The sequence below is a fragment of the Oryctolagus cuniculus genome, chromosome 3 (assembly GCF_051225735.1).
Source record: "Oryctolagus cuniculus isolate XC-2025 breed Fujian yellow rabbit chromosome 3, ASM5122573v1, whole genome shotgun sequence".
NCBI lineage: Eukaryota > Metazoa > Chordata > Mammalia > Lagomorpha > Leporidae > Oryctolagus > Oryctolagus cuniculus.
Genome location: NC_142869.1, coordinates 40,198,553 through 40,218,688, shown reverse-complemented (window position 1 = coordinate 40,218,688; position 20,136 = coordinate 40,198,553). Strand labels below are relative to the sequence as shown.

Below are 20,136 nucleotides of genomic sequence, written 5' to 3'. Positions count from 1 at the left end.
TTCTTCTGCCTTGCCAAGTCTGCTGTTAAGGCTTTCCATCACATTTTTTATTTGATCTATTGAATTCTCCATTTCAATATTTCATTTGGATTTCTCTTTAAAGCTTCAATTTCAGGGGAAACATTTCCACTCATGTCATGTATGGTTTTCTTTAGTGTGTGGATTTGCTTTTAATTGCTTTTGAGTAATCCTATTATTAAATTTTTGAATTCTATTTCTGGCATTTTCTCCATCTCTTCATCTTCACATTCTAATATTGAAATTTCATTGTGTTCCTTTGTGGAAGGGTTCATGGTGTCTTCCTTATTCTTTTTTTTTTTAAGATTTATTTATTCATTTGATATGAGTAATTGTGGTCAGAGGGTGGACTATGGTTGATTATAAAAATAGCTGTATTTCACCCCTCTCTATATCACTGTCCTTTGTGAATTTGCAGTTTTCTCCATTAAATGCTGGAATCTATTTCCCCACCCCTTGAATTAGGCTGGATTTGTTTCCTGCCCATGACAACTTGAATGTGCTAGAAATAATATTGTGCAAGTTCCATTGTCTAGGCCTTACTTTTGCTCACTTTCTTAGGCCCTGTCACCATGACAAAAAGCCTAGTCTAGTCTCCTGGATGATAAGAGATACTTAGCCTTGTCAACCCTGTTGCCTTAGTTAATAGTCAGTCCCCAGATATGCAATTGAAGCTATCATAGAGGAGCCATCCCCCAGCCATTAGTCTAGAGGAATACAGACATCAATCAACATCAGCTGAGGCTGGCTCAAATTAGCATATCAGCCCAGGTAACTAGCAGACTCAAGAGCAACATAAATGCTATTATTATAGGCCAGTAGGTTAATTTGCTGTACCATGTTATTTCAATAGATGATATATATGATACATATATAGATAATTATTTCTATATATATTCCCTCCTCTTCATATTAAATATATATACACATACATATATATAAATATATATATATACATACACACACATATGTAGTACAGAAATATGTCTAACTGGGTTCCCTTGCACATTTTCCCCTCCTTCAGTTTCTTCTCCATAGTGCTATAAAACTAACCTTGAGTTTTCCTACTTAAAATTCTTAAGTGGCTCCCTAATTCTTTCAGGGTAAATGTTATGGTTAGTCTCATACAATGCCAGTTTTATGCAATTATTAATCTACTTTATTTTTCTATAGATAAGCTATTCTGGACCTCTCCTACAATATATGGCTAGCTTCTCTCACTTAGTGTACTTTCAAGGTTCATCCATGTGTTAGCATGTATCAGTACTTCATTTCTTATATTACTGAATGATATTACATTGCATAATTTCATCACATTTATCAATTTGTTAGTTTATGGAAATTTAGATTGTTTTCACTTTTTGGTTACTTTGAATAATGATACTATGAACATTTGTGAACAGCTTGCTGTGTAGATAAGCTTTCATTTCTCTTGAATATACAGGTAGGAGTGGAACTGATGGATCACGTGGTAAACCCATGTTTAGCATCTTGAAAAACTGTTTTGTAAAGCGGGTATGCCATTCTTTCTAGCAACACATGAGGATTCCTACTTCTCCACATCATTGTCAACATTTGTTGTTGTTTTTTTTTTTTTAAACTATAACCCTCTTAGCAAATATGATGTAGTATCTCTTGTGATTTTTTTAAAAGATTTCATTTTTTTATGAAAGGTAGTTACAAAGAAGGAATGACAATTGGAGAGAGAGATAGAGATGGAGGCAGAGAGAGAAAGAGAATCTCCCATCCTTTGCCCATAAAGATTCAAAAGGGTACAGAAACAGACTAAAGAAAACACACTTTTTTCCCCACAATGAGGGATTTGTACAACCCTACAAGAGATACTTGGAGAGAGAGTCACAGCTCAAATCAGTTGAGTTGTATATCATTTATTGGAAGTCACTGACACTGCACTTCCTTTTCCCAAATGGCTGCAAGGCTAAGGTTGGGCCAGGAGAAAGCCAGGAGCCTGGAACTGGATACTGATCTTCCACATGGGTGGCAGGGGTCTAAACACTGCCTTCTTAGGTTCATAATCAGGGAGCTGGAAAGGAAGTGGAGCAGCAGGAACTAGAATCAGCATTCAAATGGGATGCTGGCATCATAGGCAGCAGCTTAACCTGCTGTGTCAAAACACCAGCCTCCTCTTTTGATTCTAATTTGTATTTCCTTAGTGGCTAATCATGATGATCATCATCTCATGAGCTTATTGTACATTTGTATGTCTTTTTTTTTTCTATTCAGATCCTTTGTTCATTAAAAAAATTGGGTTGTCTTTTTATAAAATGGTAATAATCCTTTATACTTTTTTGTAAGTCCATTATCAGATACGTGATTTTCAAATATTTTCTCTCATCCTGTGAACTGTCATTTCACTTTTTACTGGTATCCTTTGAAACATCAAAAGTTTTTTATTTAGGTGAAGGATTATTACCATTAATTTTACAACTGACTGATAGTGAACGGTGACTGCCTTTTTGAAATATGACTTGTCCAACTGAGTATTTTTATTGAGAAAATAAATATGGTCCACCAGTCTTTCCTACCCCCTATTGTAACATATATAATAAATTATACTTTTAGTGATACACATAAAGCCTCTGTAGATTCTGGAGCTTTTGTCTTTTAATGCTGTTCTTCCAAATGTAAATTAGCCTTTCTATGATTCCTTCTAATTTTGCAAAATATTCTATTATATTGAACAGCATAACAATATTTCTCATCACCTTACAGGACTATCAGAAAAGAGGGGGAAACTTAGACCACCAGTTACAGTAACTTTATACATGTAAGACCTCTTGCTAGGATGCAAAGTCCAGCTCTGAAAGAGAATAAAATTGGATGGGGTGGGGGGTGTGGAAGGTGAAGTGCTGGGTCATCGTGTCCAGGGTTATTAGAAAAGCGGTACTTCACAAAATTGTTCTCCTGTAAGGAAGAGGGGCTAGACAAAGAAAACAGATGTCACCATGATATCAAGAGATCTATAAAAAGGAAGTACAGTGTCAGTGACTTCCAATGAATGATATAAACACCTTAACTGATTTGAGCTGTGACTCTCTTTCCAAGTGTCTTTTGTAGGGTTGTACAAATCCCTCATTGGGGGGAGAAAAGTGTGCTTTCTTTAGTCTATTTCTGTACCCTTTTGAATCTTTATGGGCATTTCTGAAAGACTTCAATTTCCTTAGAGATATTGAGAAAACTTTGTATTTAGTATTTGCTATAGTTTTCTTTGTATGACACAAGAGCTTGCATTCCTTTCAACAGAGATAGATTTTACTTAAAAGTCAACCTAAAAAACCAGACTACAAAAATCAAAAACTGCATTTGCAATATATGCATGTGTCTGGATTTTTAGGTTATGTATCAGGAATCCTCTAAAGAGGGAAAGTAACATGTATGCAATTTGCAAAACAGAATGAAGGCTGGCTGCTTAACTATGGTTATATAATCAAATTCTATTTTTTTAAAAGATTTATTTATTTATTTGAAAGTCAGAGTTAGAGAGAGACAGAGAAAGAGATCTTCCATCCACTGCTTTGCTCCCCATTGGCCACAACAGTCAGGACTGGACCAGGCCCAAGCTAGGAACCAGAAGCTTCTTCCAGGTCTCCCATGTGGGTGCAGGGCCCCAAGCACTTGGGCCATCCTCCACTGTTTCCCAGGCACATCCGCAGGGAGCTGGATAGGAAGTGAAGCAGCCAGGACTCCAACCAGCACCCATGTGGGATGCTGGCATTGCAGGCAGTGGTTAACTCACCATGCCACAATGCCAGCCCCAAACTACATTTCTTTGTAATTACTAATACTGCTTAGTAACTGTAATTGAATAATTCTTGGTTACTTACAATACTATGATGTCAAATGGAATCCAATTATTTAGAGAACATTAGCACATTACATCTTATCTCTGTGAAACCAGTAACTGTATATGTAAGAAAATTATATTTTATCATTTGCTCATTTGTGTTCCTGTGTGGAGCAAAGAAAATGGCATGTTTGCTTAAACACACACACATGCATAAACAGAATAGCTGTATATAAAATGTTTACTTAGTGTAATTTTTGTAATCCTCGATAATTTCCAGACACTCTTCCAGTCCCTTGCCTCACATAATATTTAAAATACTAGATTCCCCCCTTCCCTGTCTCCAGGATACATTCTGACACATCTTCCTACAGAACCGGCTGACTGCAAGAATAAGGTGTGAGACAGAAAGACTGGACTGCTCAAAGTGGCTCTTGAAAACCCTAAAATAACAAACGCCCCTGGCTGCAACCACCCCTCGCAGAACATGCGTCAACTAATGAGGCCGAGTTCCCTTTCGGTCGCAGGCCCTGAGCCCCGCTGCCTGCTACCAGGCTGAGAGGGAGGAGAGTCCCCGTCTAACCACAAATTCCTCCCGGAGTAGGACGCTTCTGTAGCTGCCCCGTTCTCCTCAGGAAACTCAGGGCAGGAGAACAGAGTCCCCTCAACCAAGGAATGCAGCCTTCCCACCGCCTTCTCTTCAGGGTAGAATCATTCTTACATCTTGGGGACTTTTTTAAGACTCGGAATAAATAAACCTCACCTGAAAGGTGAATCTCTCGGAACAAGGAGCAGTGTCTACTCAAAACTACACAGCTGCCGACTACTGGGCAGCAACCGTCCCGTCGCCCCCGCCGGTGCGCATGCGCTACAACCGCCGCCAGTTCGCGCTGGAAGTCATGCTCTCCACCGTTTCTTCTTCCTCTGCTCTTCCCCGGCTTTTCCCCAGACTTCCGTTCGAACTTCCCGGTCGCAGTAGAACCCACCAATCACAAACGTCCTCCCCCGGGCCACGCCCCCCCATCGCCCTCTCCGGGAACCCGAGCCCAGTTTCGCGCACCGCCCTCCCTTGACGCACGCTGCGCGCGGACGTCGGCCTCTGACGCCGCCGTCGCCCCCGCGCCGGCTCCCGCCCGGGCCGCTCCCGCCGACCGTTGGCCGGGCCGCCGAAGTCCCTCCCTCAGGACCCCCGCCTCCGGACCGCTCTGGCGGCGGCGACCCATGTGGGGGTTACGACTCCTGCGGTCGCCGCCGCTGCTGCTCTTGCTGCCGCAGCTCGGGATCGGAGACGCCTCGTCCTGCTCTCAGGCCGGAACCATGAACTCGGGCGGCAGCGGCGGCGGCGGCGCGCGATGCTCCCCGGCCGCCGAGGGGCGCCGCCGGCAGTGCCTGCAGCTGTCCACGGTGCCAGGAGCGGAGCCGCAGCGCAGCAATGAGCTGCTCCTGCTGGCGCCTGCGGGGGAGGGACGGGAGCGGCGGGGCCTCCCAGGGGACCCGGCGAAGGAGGAGCCGCAGCCGCCGCCCCAGCATCACGTCCTCTACTTCCCCGGGGATGTGCAGGTAACCCGAGGCCTGCCTGGGCACCTGTTCCCTCCACTTGTGCGTGTGCGCTTCCATTAGGTCTTTCCCTTGTGGTTGCTGCCGGTCCCTTGCTTCGCCTGGACATAGCTACCCGTGCAGCTCACGGCGGTGGCCCTGTCGGTTCCTCCACCAGATCCCAAGCCCTGACCCCTTCCCCATAGAACCCCGAGAGGAAGGTGTCCGGGCACGGCTTGGGGCCAGCTGTCCAGGCTTCCGGGGGCTGGGGTTTGAGACAGGGAATGAGGCATACAATGCGTACTCGTTCCGTAGCTTGGTCTTTTAAGTGAACTGCGTGTGTGTGTTTTGGACTGGGGATAGAGAAATGGCTTTTAAATTAACTTAGCATGTAGCGTCCAGAAAATGCTGATCGTGATTAAAAAGCAAAGTCAACAAAAAAACCCATTGCAAAGGTATGCTATTCTGTAACCCTAAAAAAAAAATGGAGGTGGGACAAAAGGGGCAGTTATTACTAAACTTGTCAATATTTTGATGCTCACCCAAATTCTGTACCTTTGTTTTTGTGTGTGATTTTCTTTATTATCAATTTAATAGCTGCAGGCATATTTCCATGGTAGTGGTTGTCCCGGAAGCTGGTTCTTAATCTAAGACTGCATTGTCTGATACAGTAACCATTAACCATATGTGACTATCTAAATGAATTAAAACTAAATAAAACTAAAAGCCTGGTTTCTCAGTCATACTAGCTTCGTTTTAAGTGCTCAGTAGCTGCAAATGGCTGTGCGTACTGTATTGGACAGCACTTAGAACATTTCAGTCGTCACAGGAAGTTCAGTTAGCACTAAAGCTAAAACTGGAACGTAGCTAGGTGTGTTTCTTACCCATGAAACGATATTCGTTTACTGTTTTTGAAGTTGATGCTTTAAAATGATAAATTCACAGGGTCAAATAATATAAATATATTGTGTTTTTTCTTGTACTTAAAGTAACTGGCCTAGTTGCCTGCTAATAAAAACTATGAAAAAAAAATAGTGCTTAGGTTGAAGGAAGAAACTTAATTACTTCATTGGTACCCTTGTGCTCACCTTAGGAAAACAGCGTGTAGAATTTCTGACCATAACTTTGGGGAATTTATGGATCGACTATGACAGGCATGTCTGTAATAATGTAATAACGATTATGATAGTAATGACAACTTTTTTCCTTTTTTTTTTTTTTTTTTTGAGAGATAGAGAAAGATACCAGGCTGTCCCGTCTTCTGAGTCACTCCCCTAAATGCCTACAATAGTTAGGACTGGGACTGGGCACGAGCCAAGAGCCAGGAACTCTATCCAGGTCTCCCACTTGGGTGGCAGGGAACAAACTACTTGAGCCATCACTTGGGGCCTCCTAGAGTCTGCATCAGCAGCAGATGGAAGGATGCTGGAACCAAGAGCCCGAGCAGGGAATCTAACACATGAACTCTGATGTGAGGTACAGACAGCATACCCATTTGGCCAATGCCTGCTGCTGGTAACATTTGTTGAGCAGCAGCTAAGTGTTTTTAAAGTCAGCCAGATACAAGTCTCTGGATGAAGTCGATAATGTTCTACCTATTTTTTGAGTCCAGGATGAGCATTCCTTAGAATGAGCATTCCAGAGCATTTATTGAGCATCTGAAACCAAAATGCTATAAACCCAGAACTTTTTGAGGGCCAATGTAACACCACAGTGGAAAATTCTACATCATGAAACTTTGTTTCATATACAAAATTATTAACAATGTTTTATCAAAATGATTCTCATTCTGTGTATATAAAATATATATGAAATATAAATGAATTATATTTTAGACTTGGGTCACATCTCTAAGATAGCTCATTATGTGTATGCAAATATTCCAAACTCCAAAACACATTAGTCCCAAGCATTTTGGATAAGGGATACTTAGCCTGTATTACCTCCTTTTGATCCTAGATCATCTAATGCTTTAAGGAGCTCTTGAATTTATTACATTTTGGGACAGTGATATGCTGTTGATTTATGCAGAATATGAAGTACTTTTTTATTTTTATTTTTTTGACAGAGTTAGACAGTGAGAGAGAGACAGGGAGAAAGGTCTTCCTTCCGTTGGTTCACCCCCCAAATGGCTGCTAAGGCCGGCGCTGCGCACGATCCGAAGCCAGGAGCCAGGTGCTTCCTCCTGGTCTCCCATGGGAGTGCAGGGCCCAAGCACTTGGGCCATCCTCCAGTGGCTTCCCGGGCCACAGCAGAGAGCTGGACTGGAAGAGGAGCAACCGGGACAGAACTGGCACCCCAGCCAGGACTAGAACCCAATGTGCCAGTGCCGCAGGCAGAGGATTAGCCTAGTGAGCCGTGGCACCGCCCAATGAAGTACTCTTAAAAACCCTAGGTCTTTTAGAGAAGAAATAGAACAAAATACATCAGGAGGCTTTGAGGCCAGATTGCTTAAGTTTGAACCCTGATTCTGTACTTTTAGCTATGAAATCTCTGGCCAGTTGTTATATTTCTCTTTATTGCAGCTACCTCAACTATAAAATGGGAGTAATAGCTTATTTAGAGTATCAATGGGAATTAAATATGTGAATACTCAAAAGGTTCGGATTCCGTCTTGTCTTTCTAGTGACTTTTTCAATTACTGGCTTCCCCTAGCATTACATTCTTGAACTTTTTCCTCTACCTTCACTCTGTGATCTGTTTCAATCTCTTGACTTTGCTTACTACCCCATATCCTGACAGCCCTTAACATTTGTTTATCTATCCTAAGTGTATTCCCAAACTTCACATGCACCAGTTATATGCACAGTTATTTCCTTTAGAATATTTAGTAGATCTAAAATCCTCTGGATTGTTATCCCTATGCAGTTTTCCTTCTGTCAGTTCATGGAAACTGCCTTTTCAGTTGCTCAAGTCAAGTCATACCTTTGGCCACTCCTTCACACTTCACAGCTAATCCATCAAAAACTCCACTGGCTTCAGTGAATCTAAAATGATCAGAATAATTATTTAAAAGTATAAATCAAATCATGCCATACCACATGTAAAACTCCAGTAGCTTCCTGTGTCACTCAGAGTCAGAGCCAGAGTCCTTAAGAGGGCCTGAAAGGCATTCGCCATCTACATTTGCCACATCCTGTTACCTCTCTGACTTTGTCTCCTTTTTTCTGTTGTACTCTGGTCCAGCCTCACTGGCCATCTTGGTGTTGCTCAAATAAGTCAGGCACACTTGACTTCAGAAGATTTGCAGATACAAGGCAGGCTTTTGGTGTAGGTGTAAGGCACCAGTTGGGATGCATATAGTGTCCCATATTGAAGTGCCTGGGTTCAAGTCCTAACTGTATTCCTAATTCCAGCTGCCTGCTAATGTTCACCCTGGGAGGCAGTAGGTGATGCTTGTGCAAGTAGTTTAGTCCCTGCCATCCACGTGGGAAACTCAAGTTGAGTTCTCAGCTCCTGGCTTCAGCCTGGCCTCACACCAGCTATTGTGGAATGAACTAGCAAATGAGAGATCTCTGTCTCTCTGCCTTTCAAATAAAATGATTTAAAAAAAAGTTTTAAAACAGATTTGCACATACTACCCAAACAGCCTTCCTGTAGATATTTGTAGTTTTATTATCTTACTTCTCTCAGGTCTGCACAAGAGTCTCCCTTAATAATCACATGCATACACAGGCTCCCTGTCAACTTTTTTCCTTTATTTTTAACCATATCATTTACTATATTAGTTATGCTTCATTCTTGGCTTTGTTTTCTGCCACTAAAATGTCGGAATGTAAGCTCCTGTCTGTTCATGCACTGATACATCTGAAGCTTCATGATTGGCACATAGTAAGTGTTCATGCTAATTGTTGCATGAATGCATATACAAAGGTAATTCAAGGGCCCATAGGAAAATGTAGAAGACTCATATATGCATGGATTTCAATGCTTCTAATTCCATTTTCCCTGAACATTTTGAACTGCCCTCTTACATAGTTGAACAGTGTGTGAAGTACTTAATATGTGTTGACTGGCATTATATAAAATGCTAGTCAGATTTCCTTATAAGTATTTTTGCACCTGATTCTTTAGAACCTAATACTTACCCTTATGAAAGTTTATCTATTATATGCCACCTGTTTATCTACTATGTTGATTTTTTGGGAATGGTTATTTCTACCATGTAGATTAAGTAAATTTTTTTAATATTTGTATTTTCTATTTGAATGAATATTGGACAGATGAGGGCCAAACAGAACTTTGAAAGAACATTAGCAGAGGCCGGCACCCGTGGCTCACTTGGTTAATCCTCTGCCTGTGGCACCGGCATTCCATATGGGCGCCGGGTTCTAGTCCGAGCTGCTCCTCTTCCACTCCAGCTCTCTGCTGTGGCCCAGGAGGGCAGTGGAGGATGTCCCAAGTGCTTGGGCTCCTGCACCCGCATGGGAGACCAGGAGGAAGCACCTGGCTCCTGGCTTCAGATCGGCGCAGCACGCCAGCCTTAGCGGCCATTTGGGTTGTGAACCAATGGAAGAAAGACCTTTCCCTCTGTCTCTCTCTCTCTCTCACTGTCTAACTCTATCTGTCAAAAAAAAAAAAAAATAATAATAACAACATTAGCAGCCTTGCCTCCTCTTGACACTAATTCATTATTTGTCATTAAGTGGAATGGTTGTCCATATAATTTTAACTCTAATTACTATTACTTTCTCAATATTCCTTTTGTGTAGTTATCTTTTGTTGTTATCCTTTGCTTTTTAACTCTATACTTGTCTTGCCCTTTATCTTTTATTTTTGAAAGGCAGAGTTAAATAAAGAGGAGGAGAGACAGAGAGATATCTTCTATTCATCCACTGGTTCACTTCCCTAATTGGTCATAACGGCTGGGGCTGAGCCAGGCCAAAGCCAGGAGCCTGGAGCATCTTCTGGGTCTCCCATGTGGGTGCAGGGGCCCAATAATTTGGTCCATCTTCCGCCACATTTCCAGGCACATTAGTAGGCAGCTGGATCCAAAGTGGAGCAGCTGGGACTGGCGCCCATATGGGATGCCAGCATTGCAGACAGTTTAACCTGCTAGGGCAGAATGCCTGCCCCAACTTTTATCATTTTAATGACAGGAAAACTTGAGATTCTTATTTCTTTAGGTAGCACTTCATATTTGTCTTATCCATCAGTGATTTCGGAGAGGGATCAGGAATATTTTTATGTAGATGCTTTCTAATTTGGAGTTATTTTACTTTTTGAAGGGAATGGAATTACACACAACTCTTTTTTCAAAGTGTGGGAGTTTATTTATTTTTAAAAAATATTTTATTTATTCATTTGAAAGGCAGAGTTATAGACAGGCAGAAAGAGAGAGAGGTCCTCCATCCGCTGTTTCACTCCCCAGATGGCTGCAATGGCCAGTGCTGCACCAATCTGGAGCCAGGAGCTTCTTTTGGGTCTCCCACGGGGGTGCAGGGGCCCAAGGACTTGGGCCATCTTCTACTGTTTTCCCAGGCCACAGCAGAGAGCAGGACTGGAAAAGGAGCAGCCGAGTCTCAAACCAGTACCAAATGGGATGCCAGCACTGCAGGCAGCGGCTTTACCTGCTACACCACAGCACTGGCGCAAGTGTGGGGGTTTAATTTGATGAATTTTGACAAGTGTAACCACTACAATCATGTTATAGAGCAGCAACCTAAAAAGCACCCTTGTGCCTGTGCCCCTTTGCAGTCAACTTTTTTCCCAGGCAACTGCTGACCTGCTTTGTTTCATTATAGTTTTGCCTCATCTGGAATTTCATTAATTTGGAATCATATAGTTTGTAGACTTTTGTGTTAGGCTTCTTATGCTTAGAATAATGGTTTTGAAATTCATCCTTAATTTTGTTCCTTTTTATTACCAAGTACTATTATATTTATGGATATGTCATTTGTATGTTTGTGTGTGTACTTTTATTTGTACCATACTCTAAATAATTTGGACGAGTCATGAATCTCAGGGCTTCGCATGCTGTATCTGGCAACTCCTTTTAGGCCAAATGCTGTTCTGGTCATGCTAACCTGCTTACTTGGGATGTCTACTTTATGCTCAGAGAAGATATCTTTTTTTGCCCCATTTTTGATGAAAATGCATTTCATACCCCAAAATGGCTCTCAGTGCTCCACTCTTAAGAGTAGACCACCTAGCTTAAATCTTTATTGTGAATGTTTCCAAACTCTTGATGACATATGTAACATTTCCCTAGAAATCCTTTGTACAGTGTGGGCCTGTAAATTTTTACAGGTCAAGCAAGCATCTCACCTCACAGGAGTAGCGCTGCTTAATCTCCAGGAGATTGCACTGTTGCCTGCCTCGCTGAGCAGAAGCAAGGCCTTCACCCATTGTCCTTTGAAGGGATAGTATGTGTGTTACAGCTTTAGTCTTCTCTGGCAGTCTTGCACTTTTTCTGTAGATTGGCCATGGATCATAGTGTGGGTCAAGTTTTTTCTGTAGATTGGCCATGGATAATAGTGCAGAACAAGTTTTGGCTAATCCTGTAAGACTCTTTGGTGCCTCTTTTTAGAATATGGAAGTACTCAGATCTGGGCTTTGACACAACAGTAACAATTTCATTTTTACATTTAGAATACAGTTTTTTGGTTATAAGCACTTCCTCCCCCCATCATTTAATGGGCTAATTAAGGGTAACACCAAATTCTTAGAGTTTAGAGCATCTTCTATTGTGGTAGAAACTAAACTAAGAGTCATAAAATCTGGGTTCATTTTGGCTCATTAACTAAATAACTAATATAAAGAAAGACATTAGGTTTCTTAAGTATAAAAAAGATTTAGATGAGCCCTTCAAGAGTTAAGCCTCTGATTTTAGGATAATTTTGTGTAAATTCTGGATGTGCAGAGGCAACAGCTCCACATAAAGTCAAATGAGGACCTTCTGGGTATAGTCATTTAACAAAAAAAATCTGACAAGCCTCTAATGCCAATGAAATACACCTGTAAGGAATTGGGCTTCATAGTGGGGAAATTATCAAAGAACATGAACAGAGAATTAAAAGAAAGATGCAAATCACCAGTAAACAAAAAATGCTCAAGCTAATTAGGAAACAGCATGTAAATTAAAAGTAAGACATCATTTTATCATAGGAGCAAAGATTTTTAAAAGTGCAAATGGTCATTAACATTAAGGATTTGTAAGGATGAGGAAAAATAAGCACTCTTGTATACTTGTAGGAATTAAATTGGTATTAATCTTACTGATATCTGAAATGAATGCAAATCTATACTACTATGGAATCATGCCTGTAACATTAAGTGAAAAGTACATATAAACTTATTGTTGCCTCTTGGACAGTGTTCTTTATATAATACTTACATATATATATATATTTATGTAAAGAAAACTGTACTGCTAGACACCAACACTCTAATGATGATTCCTAATTGGTGGTTTTGTGGATAATTTTTCTATTTTTGAAAAGTAAGTTTTCATCTACCCCATACTCTCCAGGTTCCCTCCCATTTCCCTTGCCTGAGGCTACCATTGTCACTAATATGTATGTGTGTATATTTCTAGACATTCTATGCTTATGCAATTTTTTAAAAATACATATATGGTACCATAGCATACAGAGTTTTTTAGTTCTTATTTTACAACACATATGAATCCCTGTAGAGCTGCCTCATTCTTCTGAAGCAAAAATAAATATCCTTATACATATTTATCTATGCATATATGCAGCTCTATCAGATAAAATTCCTAGAAGTGGAATTGCTAGGTCAAAGAGAGATACATGCAAAGCTGATACATACTGTAAATTGTTTGAAACAAGGAAAATTCATTTTTCTTTTTTTTCACAGTCTGCATCCAATCCATCAGCTAATCTACTTCCATCATACGTTCAGAATGTGACCGCTTCTTAGCACCTCACTTTACTGCCACCCTGGTTTAAGCTACCTTCTTCTATCACCAGGATTGTATTTCACTTCCCTTTTACCAGTCCTCTCCTTTGTTGTTGCTCTTTCCTACAAGGAGCCAGAGTAATCCTCTCAGAACAGATCTTGTCAGCCCTCTGCTCCATCCCTTTTCAGGACAAAAGCTGCAGTCCTCATAGTGTCTTATAGAGTTAATAGCGCCTTCCTGTCCTCAGTGATCTCTTTGCCCTGGTGGTGGTCACTTTGCTTCTGCTCACTTCACCAGAGCCTCACTGGCCTCATTGTTACATTGTGGTGGTGTCTAGTGTGCTTCTACCTGAGAGCCTTTTACAGTTGCAGTTTCTTCTGCCTCCATATTCGTGATTCACTCCTTGATTCCTTCATCAGTATTCACTATCACCTTATTGGAGAAGGCTTTCCTGACCATTATATGTTAAAATACTAATTCCCCATCCTCTCCAAAACCTTACACTCCCTTCCCCTGCTTGCACTGAAAACCATCTCATGTTTTATACTGTCCAGTAAAATAGCTACTTGTGCTATTGGCTACTTGCAATGTTGTGAGCGTAACTGAGGAACTCAATTTTTAATTCTATTTAATTTCAGTCAATTTAAATTTTAAAAATGATACTCAATTCAGTTCCTGGAAAACTTAGTATATTTGGAACAACTTGGGTATGCGAATCTGCTTTTTCAACTGCAAATTTTACGAAATCTAAATTCAGATCAAGTATTTCCGATGAAGATTTAGCATCCAAATTGAGCTGTGCTGTAAGTGTAAAACACTCACTGGATTTCAAAGACTTAGTAAGAAAAAAGGAATGTAATAATCTCCCAGTAACTTTTTATACTGATTAGCCATTAAAATGGCAATTGGGCTCAATATATTATTAAAATAGTTTCAGTTGTTCAAATTTTACTTCTTAAATGCAGCTCCTAACAACTTCTATGTATGATTCATATTTCTGTTGGACAATGCTGCTGTGTTTACTTCTAGAGTTATTGTTTATCTCTGCACTAGATTGTAAGCTTCATGTGGGCAGAGATTTAATTTGTCCTGTTCCCTGCTCAATCAGGAAGTATCCAGTAAATTTGATAGCATAAATTTGAATGAATTGTTCCTTTAAAAAAATGCAGTATGGATAAAAATGAAAACAACAAAATTTGTATGCCCTAGAACCGAAACAAAAAGTTTACATATATGTATGTGTATGTGTGTGTGTGTGTATATATATATATATATATAATTCTTTACCATAAATAAGATCCAAATACAAAAAGGCAAAGGATATAGTTGGATGAGAGTGGAAATCCAGATGGCTAATAAATGAACACAATTTCAACTTTATTCTAATTTTCAGTAAGTCCATATTTCAATGTTATCCTATTGTCTATGAAATTTAACAGAATTTAGACATAGCTCTGTTGAAGGCAGTATTATATTAAATATCATTACCATTAAATAATGAATAGTCTTTGGCCTAGTTATTCTACTTCTAGGAGTTTACATTTAAAGATGTAATCACAATTGCATACAAAGATTTTTCTATATTGTTCATTGTAGCTTTTGTTTGTAATACTAAAACTGAAATCAAAGTGTTCAGGTTGCTGAAGGAATCTAAAAGGGAGTAGAGCAGGACGGCAGCTTAATAAAAGGGAAATATTTTAAAATTCTGTTTGGCAACAAGTCTGATGAACCAAATTTATATTTTCACTTGATAGGAAAGTTGATCATATTTATACTAAACAGCATTTTTAAAAGACTATATATAATCTTTGCAGATTGTTTTATTTTTAAAATTCTTACTATTCTGTGTGGATGTCTTACCCTGTCTGTTGCTGGATTTGAGGCTTAAACTAAAGAAGTGATTTCTTTAAAATCTGATAAAATAATGACAGATTTATAGTTTTTATTTCTAGTGCTTTAACCATAGGTCATAGTAGCACCCTAAGTTTCCCTACAATAAAATTGTGAAGGTATTTTGTGGAAATAGTTTTATGTAAATGTGTACTTAATGCCTGTTTCATTTTTCTTGCCTTTCAGAATTATCATGAAATTATGACTCATCATCCTGAGAACTACCAGTGGGAAAACTGGAGTCTAGAAAATGTTGCCACCATTTTAGCCCACCGATTCCCCAATAGTTACATTTGGGTAATAAAATGTTCCCGAATGCATTTGCACAAATTCAGCTGCTATGACAATTTTGTGAAAAGCAACATGTTTGGTGCTCCAGAACACAATACTGACTTTGGAGCTTTTAAACACCTCTATTCTTTATTAGTTAATGCTTTTAACTTAAGTCATAACAGTTTATTATCGAAGAATGTGAATGTTTGGAAGAAGGACTCCAAAACATCTAACTGTAGATCCAGTTCTACTACTACTAATGGCTGCCAGGGAGAAACAGAGAGGACCTGTGAAAAATTTGATGAGTCTGCCATGAGTTTTCATCCACCTTCACTAAATGGTGCATCTTTTACTTTGATTGGATTCAGTAAAGGTTGTGTTGTTCTGAATCAGTTGCTTTTTGAATTGAAAGAAGCCAAGAAAGACAAGAATATAGATACTTTCATCAGAAGCATAAGAATGATGTACTGGTTGGATGGTGGTCACTCTGGAGGAAGCAATACTTGGGTTACTTATCCAGAAGTCTTGAAAGAATTTGCACAAACAGGGATTATTGTTCACACCCATGTAACACCTTACCAAGTACGTGATCCCATGAGATCCTGGATTGGAAAAGAGCACAAGAAATTTGTTCAGATACTTGAGGATTTTGGTATGCAGGTGACTAGCCAAATTCATTTTGCAAAGGAAACTCCTTCCATAGAAAATCACTTTAGGGTTCATGAAGTATTTTGAGACTTCGAGTACACTCATGTACTCAACTTAGTGGAAGAACATAAGCACTTTCAGTGTTAAAAATTCAGATAATGAGATATAATTCATAAGTGCATTGATTCAGATGAGATATAATATATAGATGCATTGAATCAGATAATGATAATAGGTACATTGTCATTTTGGGGATGGGGTAAGCACACATTCCTAAAATATGAGTGTTATGTGCAATAGTATTCTTTGCTTGTGAATGTGAGCAGTTTTAAATTTGGATTGGGTTAGAATTAGTTAATTTGAAATCTAAAAAAGTGGTTTGTGATAATCCTTTGAGGAAATATAAAACAAAGTTATTAAATAGTCCCTTGAAAAGATAACTAACATTGTGTTGGAATTAGTTGATTTTCTGAGTAACGCTTTCAGCTAATTTTGATGACATTAAAACAGTATTAGCTCAGAAACTTAAGAATATTTCCTTTCTCTTCAAACAAAGCAAAGCACAGTTTCCCATCATTTTGGAATTAACTATTCTGCCTCTTGCGTTACCTAACTCAAGACACAGTCTTAATGTGTCACCAAGTGTTTTGTGTTTTTTTCTTCTTGAGAGTCAAAATATATTTGATTACAAATATCTAAGAATGTGCAATAGTGTAAAGGTTTTTTTTTTTTAATATTACACCTCAGTACTGTGGCTTAATTTTTCTTTTTAAATATTTATTTGAGAGACAGGGAAAGAGCTCCTATCACTGGCTCACTACCCAAAAGCGTGGGGCTGCTGCAACCAGACCAGGCTGATGCTGCGAGCCCAGAACTCGGTCTGGGTGTCCCATGTGGGTGGCAAGAACCCAATTTTTTGGGCCACCACCACTGCCTCTCAGCGTTTAAATTGGTAGAAAGAAGAAGTGGGAGCTGGAGCCAGGCACTGAACCCAGGTACTCCAATGTGGGATACAGATATCTCAATCAGTGACTTAACCTCTAGGCCAGCTGCTGACCCCATGGCTTAATTTTTAATTGACAATTTTTAATTTATTATTTTGGATAAGACAGTTTGGGGTTTCTTGAATCTTGGCCAAAAACCAGTTGTTTTGGAAAAACTGGTTTAAATTGAGCATAATTATGTATATTGGATAAAAATATACTACAGAGCAGATTTCAGATTTTTCATTATATCAATCTTTTGAAAGAGATCAACTTTGGTAAAGTAAATATATAATGCTGTATTTGTTAGTGCTCCATTGAAAAGGAGACAGATTCCACAGACCTAAATCAATGTTCCTCTAGAAGCATGATTTTGTCTGCCAAAAGAAAATAGCTCTCTTTGGCCAAAATGCAAAATTATATTGCTATAAGAAAAGTTATAAGGGAAAGTTTGAAGACACAAATGATTTAGTTTTGGCTCAAAAACTGAATTTGCTTAACACTGCTACATAATTTGGGGGAAGTTTCCTTCTGCCCGTTTTTCTTGACCTAGATAAATACATTTTGAGAAACCAAGATCTAATGAATTTCAGCCTACTTTGAAACAGTAGTATGTTTACAATAAAAGGTGACCAGTCACTTTTTTGTTGTTTATTAATAATTAGCTTTTGCAAGTCATGAGGTAACTAAGCAGGGAAGTAACATGCTGCTTTAGGACTGAGAAAAAATACACTGAGGCTTACTTTTAATCCAGAGGACCTATATTTACAAAACAACATAAAACAAAAATGTTAACTTCTTGGTTTCTTCTCAGAATTACACTTAATGACTCTATACATACATTCCAAGTATTCAGAGATTCATAAGATTCTTACCTAATGCTTAAAAATCTTTTTGGTGTTTTAATAATTTTATACACTACAGAAGTGTATTTTTTAAGATAAAATAGTTTTGTATTACTTCAGTTTCTTTAAATACCTGCTGTTTCTTTTGAGACCAAATATTTCTATCAAGTCAGCCTGATTTTAGCATATTGTACCTTCAAAGCACTATGATTGGATGGCTTTTTTTCAATTTAATAATCCTAGGTTAAGTTCTTTTTTCTAATGTAAAATAGCTGAGTTACTGACTGTTCTATGGAGTGGGGAAGGAAGGACATTTATTTTCATAGGATTAACAAATGAAAAGGCAGGACTTTCAGAGGACATTCATTTAAAAATTTTCAGGTATTTAAAAATCTGGGTGCTTCAGCTATCCAGTCCTGTGAATGCTTAATTACAATTTTTGTATGTTGAATGGATATTAAGAATAACTCACTGAGAATACAGAACTTCCATCATCTCAAAATAAGAAAACAAGGGAAAGTAAAATTATTTTCTGGAAAAAAAAATAAAAAATATATATATATCAAGTTGATCAATACTCAGATGTTTTCAGTCTTAACATTTCAAACTGGTCCTTTCTCCACCTTTGTTTAAAATTGTTACTGTAATTGTTAGTGTATCCTTTTGAATTGTGCCTTTGTTGTGAGTCAGTTGAGAAAAGTAGTCTTACAAATGCTGTGAAAGTTGTTACCCCCAAAGCATGAATGTATAATTGTATTAAAAGTAATAATCCACATTTGTTTGGATGTGTTTTATATTATTAGCAGTGTTAAAAAGTTCAGCTCATTATTTGAAAGGAAGCGATTTGTGTCCATGTTGTCAGTTTGGGTGTCCATATGTTTTTGTTACTTTACATGTTTTTTTTTCCCAAATGAATTCATTTCTTTTCTCTTTTAAATTGCTCCATAGAATTTGCATTATATCCTTTTTATTCTGCTGAATTTCTTAGAGAACTCAGGTATCTGCATTTCTTTAGCTCTTAAGGAGAATGTCTTGTGATCTATTCTTTACTTCATTCATGTAGCATCTCAGTACCTCTCAGTACCTGTCATGGTTTAGACCATGACAGTACAGCACAAAGTCCCAGCATGTTAATTAATATGAAATATGTAATGGATTAAAGGTTCAAGTAAAATATGAAGCAAAAAGAGGTATTCATAAATTTAAGCTCCTTTAAGATATGCAACAGAGGATGTGATGTTGACTGACCTCATCTGTAAACTCGAGTTTCTCTAAAAAGGCAGAGGCCTAGCAAGCTCTTGGTTGAAGAGGCAGGCAATGACTTAAAATGGTCTTTTTAGTATCCCATTTAGTGAACCTGGTTTTTGTTAAAAAAAAAAAAAAAAAAAAACAACGGGATATAACTTAGGTGTATTTAAGACACCTAAGCTTATGTGCTCAAAACAAGAGAAAGGTAACACAGGAGCTGTGTAAGTGACTGCCAATCTACGTTAGTTCCTTCTGCTTTTTAGCAGTGGGGAAAGGAGTCATACAGCACAGCTCCAATTCCATCAGACCTGCCATCCAGTTTCCTGTGTATTTTTTTGGTCAACTCTTTAAATTCAGCCTCAGTGTCTGTTAGCAACTTTTTATAGGTGAGAGCAAGGCTTATTAACTAAAGTTCTTCCCAAATGTTCATATAGCTGTTGTTCAAATGGATGAAGGATACAAGCCTTATTCATTTTGTTTTGCTTGTTTTGATATTTCATGAAATTGAGAAGTTTAAAATTGACTCCTGAATAAAAATAATTCTAGTGTATTCATGTACCAAGATAAATACTGCTCATTTGAAATGCTAATAATTACTCTCCACACGTGGTTTTTCTGTTGTTTTTTTTCCATTTATTTGACAGGTAGAGTTACAGAGAGAGAGAGAGAGAGAGAGAAAGGTTTTCAGTTGATGCACCCCCCAAATGGCTGCTACACCCAGAGCTATGTCAATCTGAAGCCAGGAGCCAGGTGCTTCCTCCTGGTCTCCCATGCGAATGCAGGGGCCCAAGCACTTGGGCCATCTTCCACTGCACTCCCAGGCCACAGCAGAGAGCTGGACTGGAAGAGGAGCAACTAGGACTAGAACTCAGCGCCCATATAGGATGCCGGCGCCGCAGGTGGAGATTAACCAAGTGAGCCACGGCACCGGCCCCCTCCATACGTAGTATTTTGAAAATTACTTTGAACAACTAATGTGAAAGAAACTTCCAATAAAAAAAAAATAGCAAATTCCAGTTGTCCCAC

General features: G+C 39.0%; 1 protein-coding gene and 1 long non-coding RNA gene across 6 annotated transcripts in view; one reads left to right on the top strand and one right to left on the bottom strand.

Moving 5' to 3' along the window:
* LOC103348812 (uncharacterized) overlaps positions 1–4,793 on the bottom strand; it is a 47,392-nt gene extending 42,599 nt beyond the window's left edge. For 2 of the 5 annotated variants that reach the window (XR_016231469.1, XR_016231468.1), the window contains exon 1: positions 4,587–4,790. This is a non-coding gene — a long non-coding RNA (uncharacterized LOC103348812). Of the gene's footprint in view, positions 1–4,586 lie in introns of all 5 variants that reach the window. The other 3 variants (XR_016231470.1, XR_016231467.1, XR_016231471.1) reach the window with 2 other exon arrangements.
* A 106-nt stretch (positions 4,794–4,899) lies between these two features.
* On the top strand, positions 4,900–18,637 carry C3H2orf69 (chromosome 3 C2orf69 homolog). Its single transcript, XM_002712374.6, has 2 exons — positions 4,900–5,383; positions 15,300–18,637. The coding sequence occupies exons 1-2, from the start codon at positions 5,045–5,047 to the stop codon at positions 16,119–16,121; spliced, it is 1,161 nt and encodes a 386-aa protein (XP_002712420.3). The 5' UTR covers positions 4,900–5,044; the 3' UTR covers positions 16,122–18,637.
* The last annotated feature ends 1,499 nt before the right edge of the window (positions 18,638–20,136 follow it).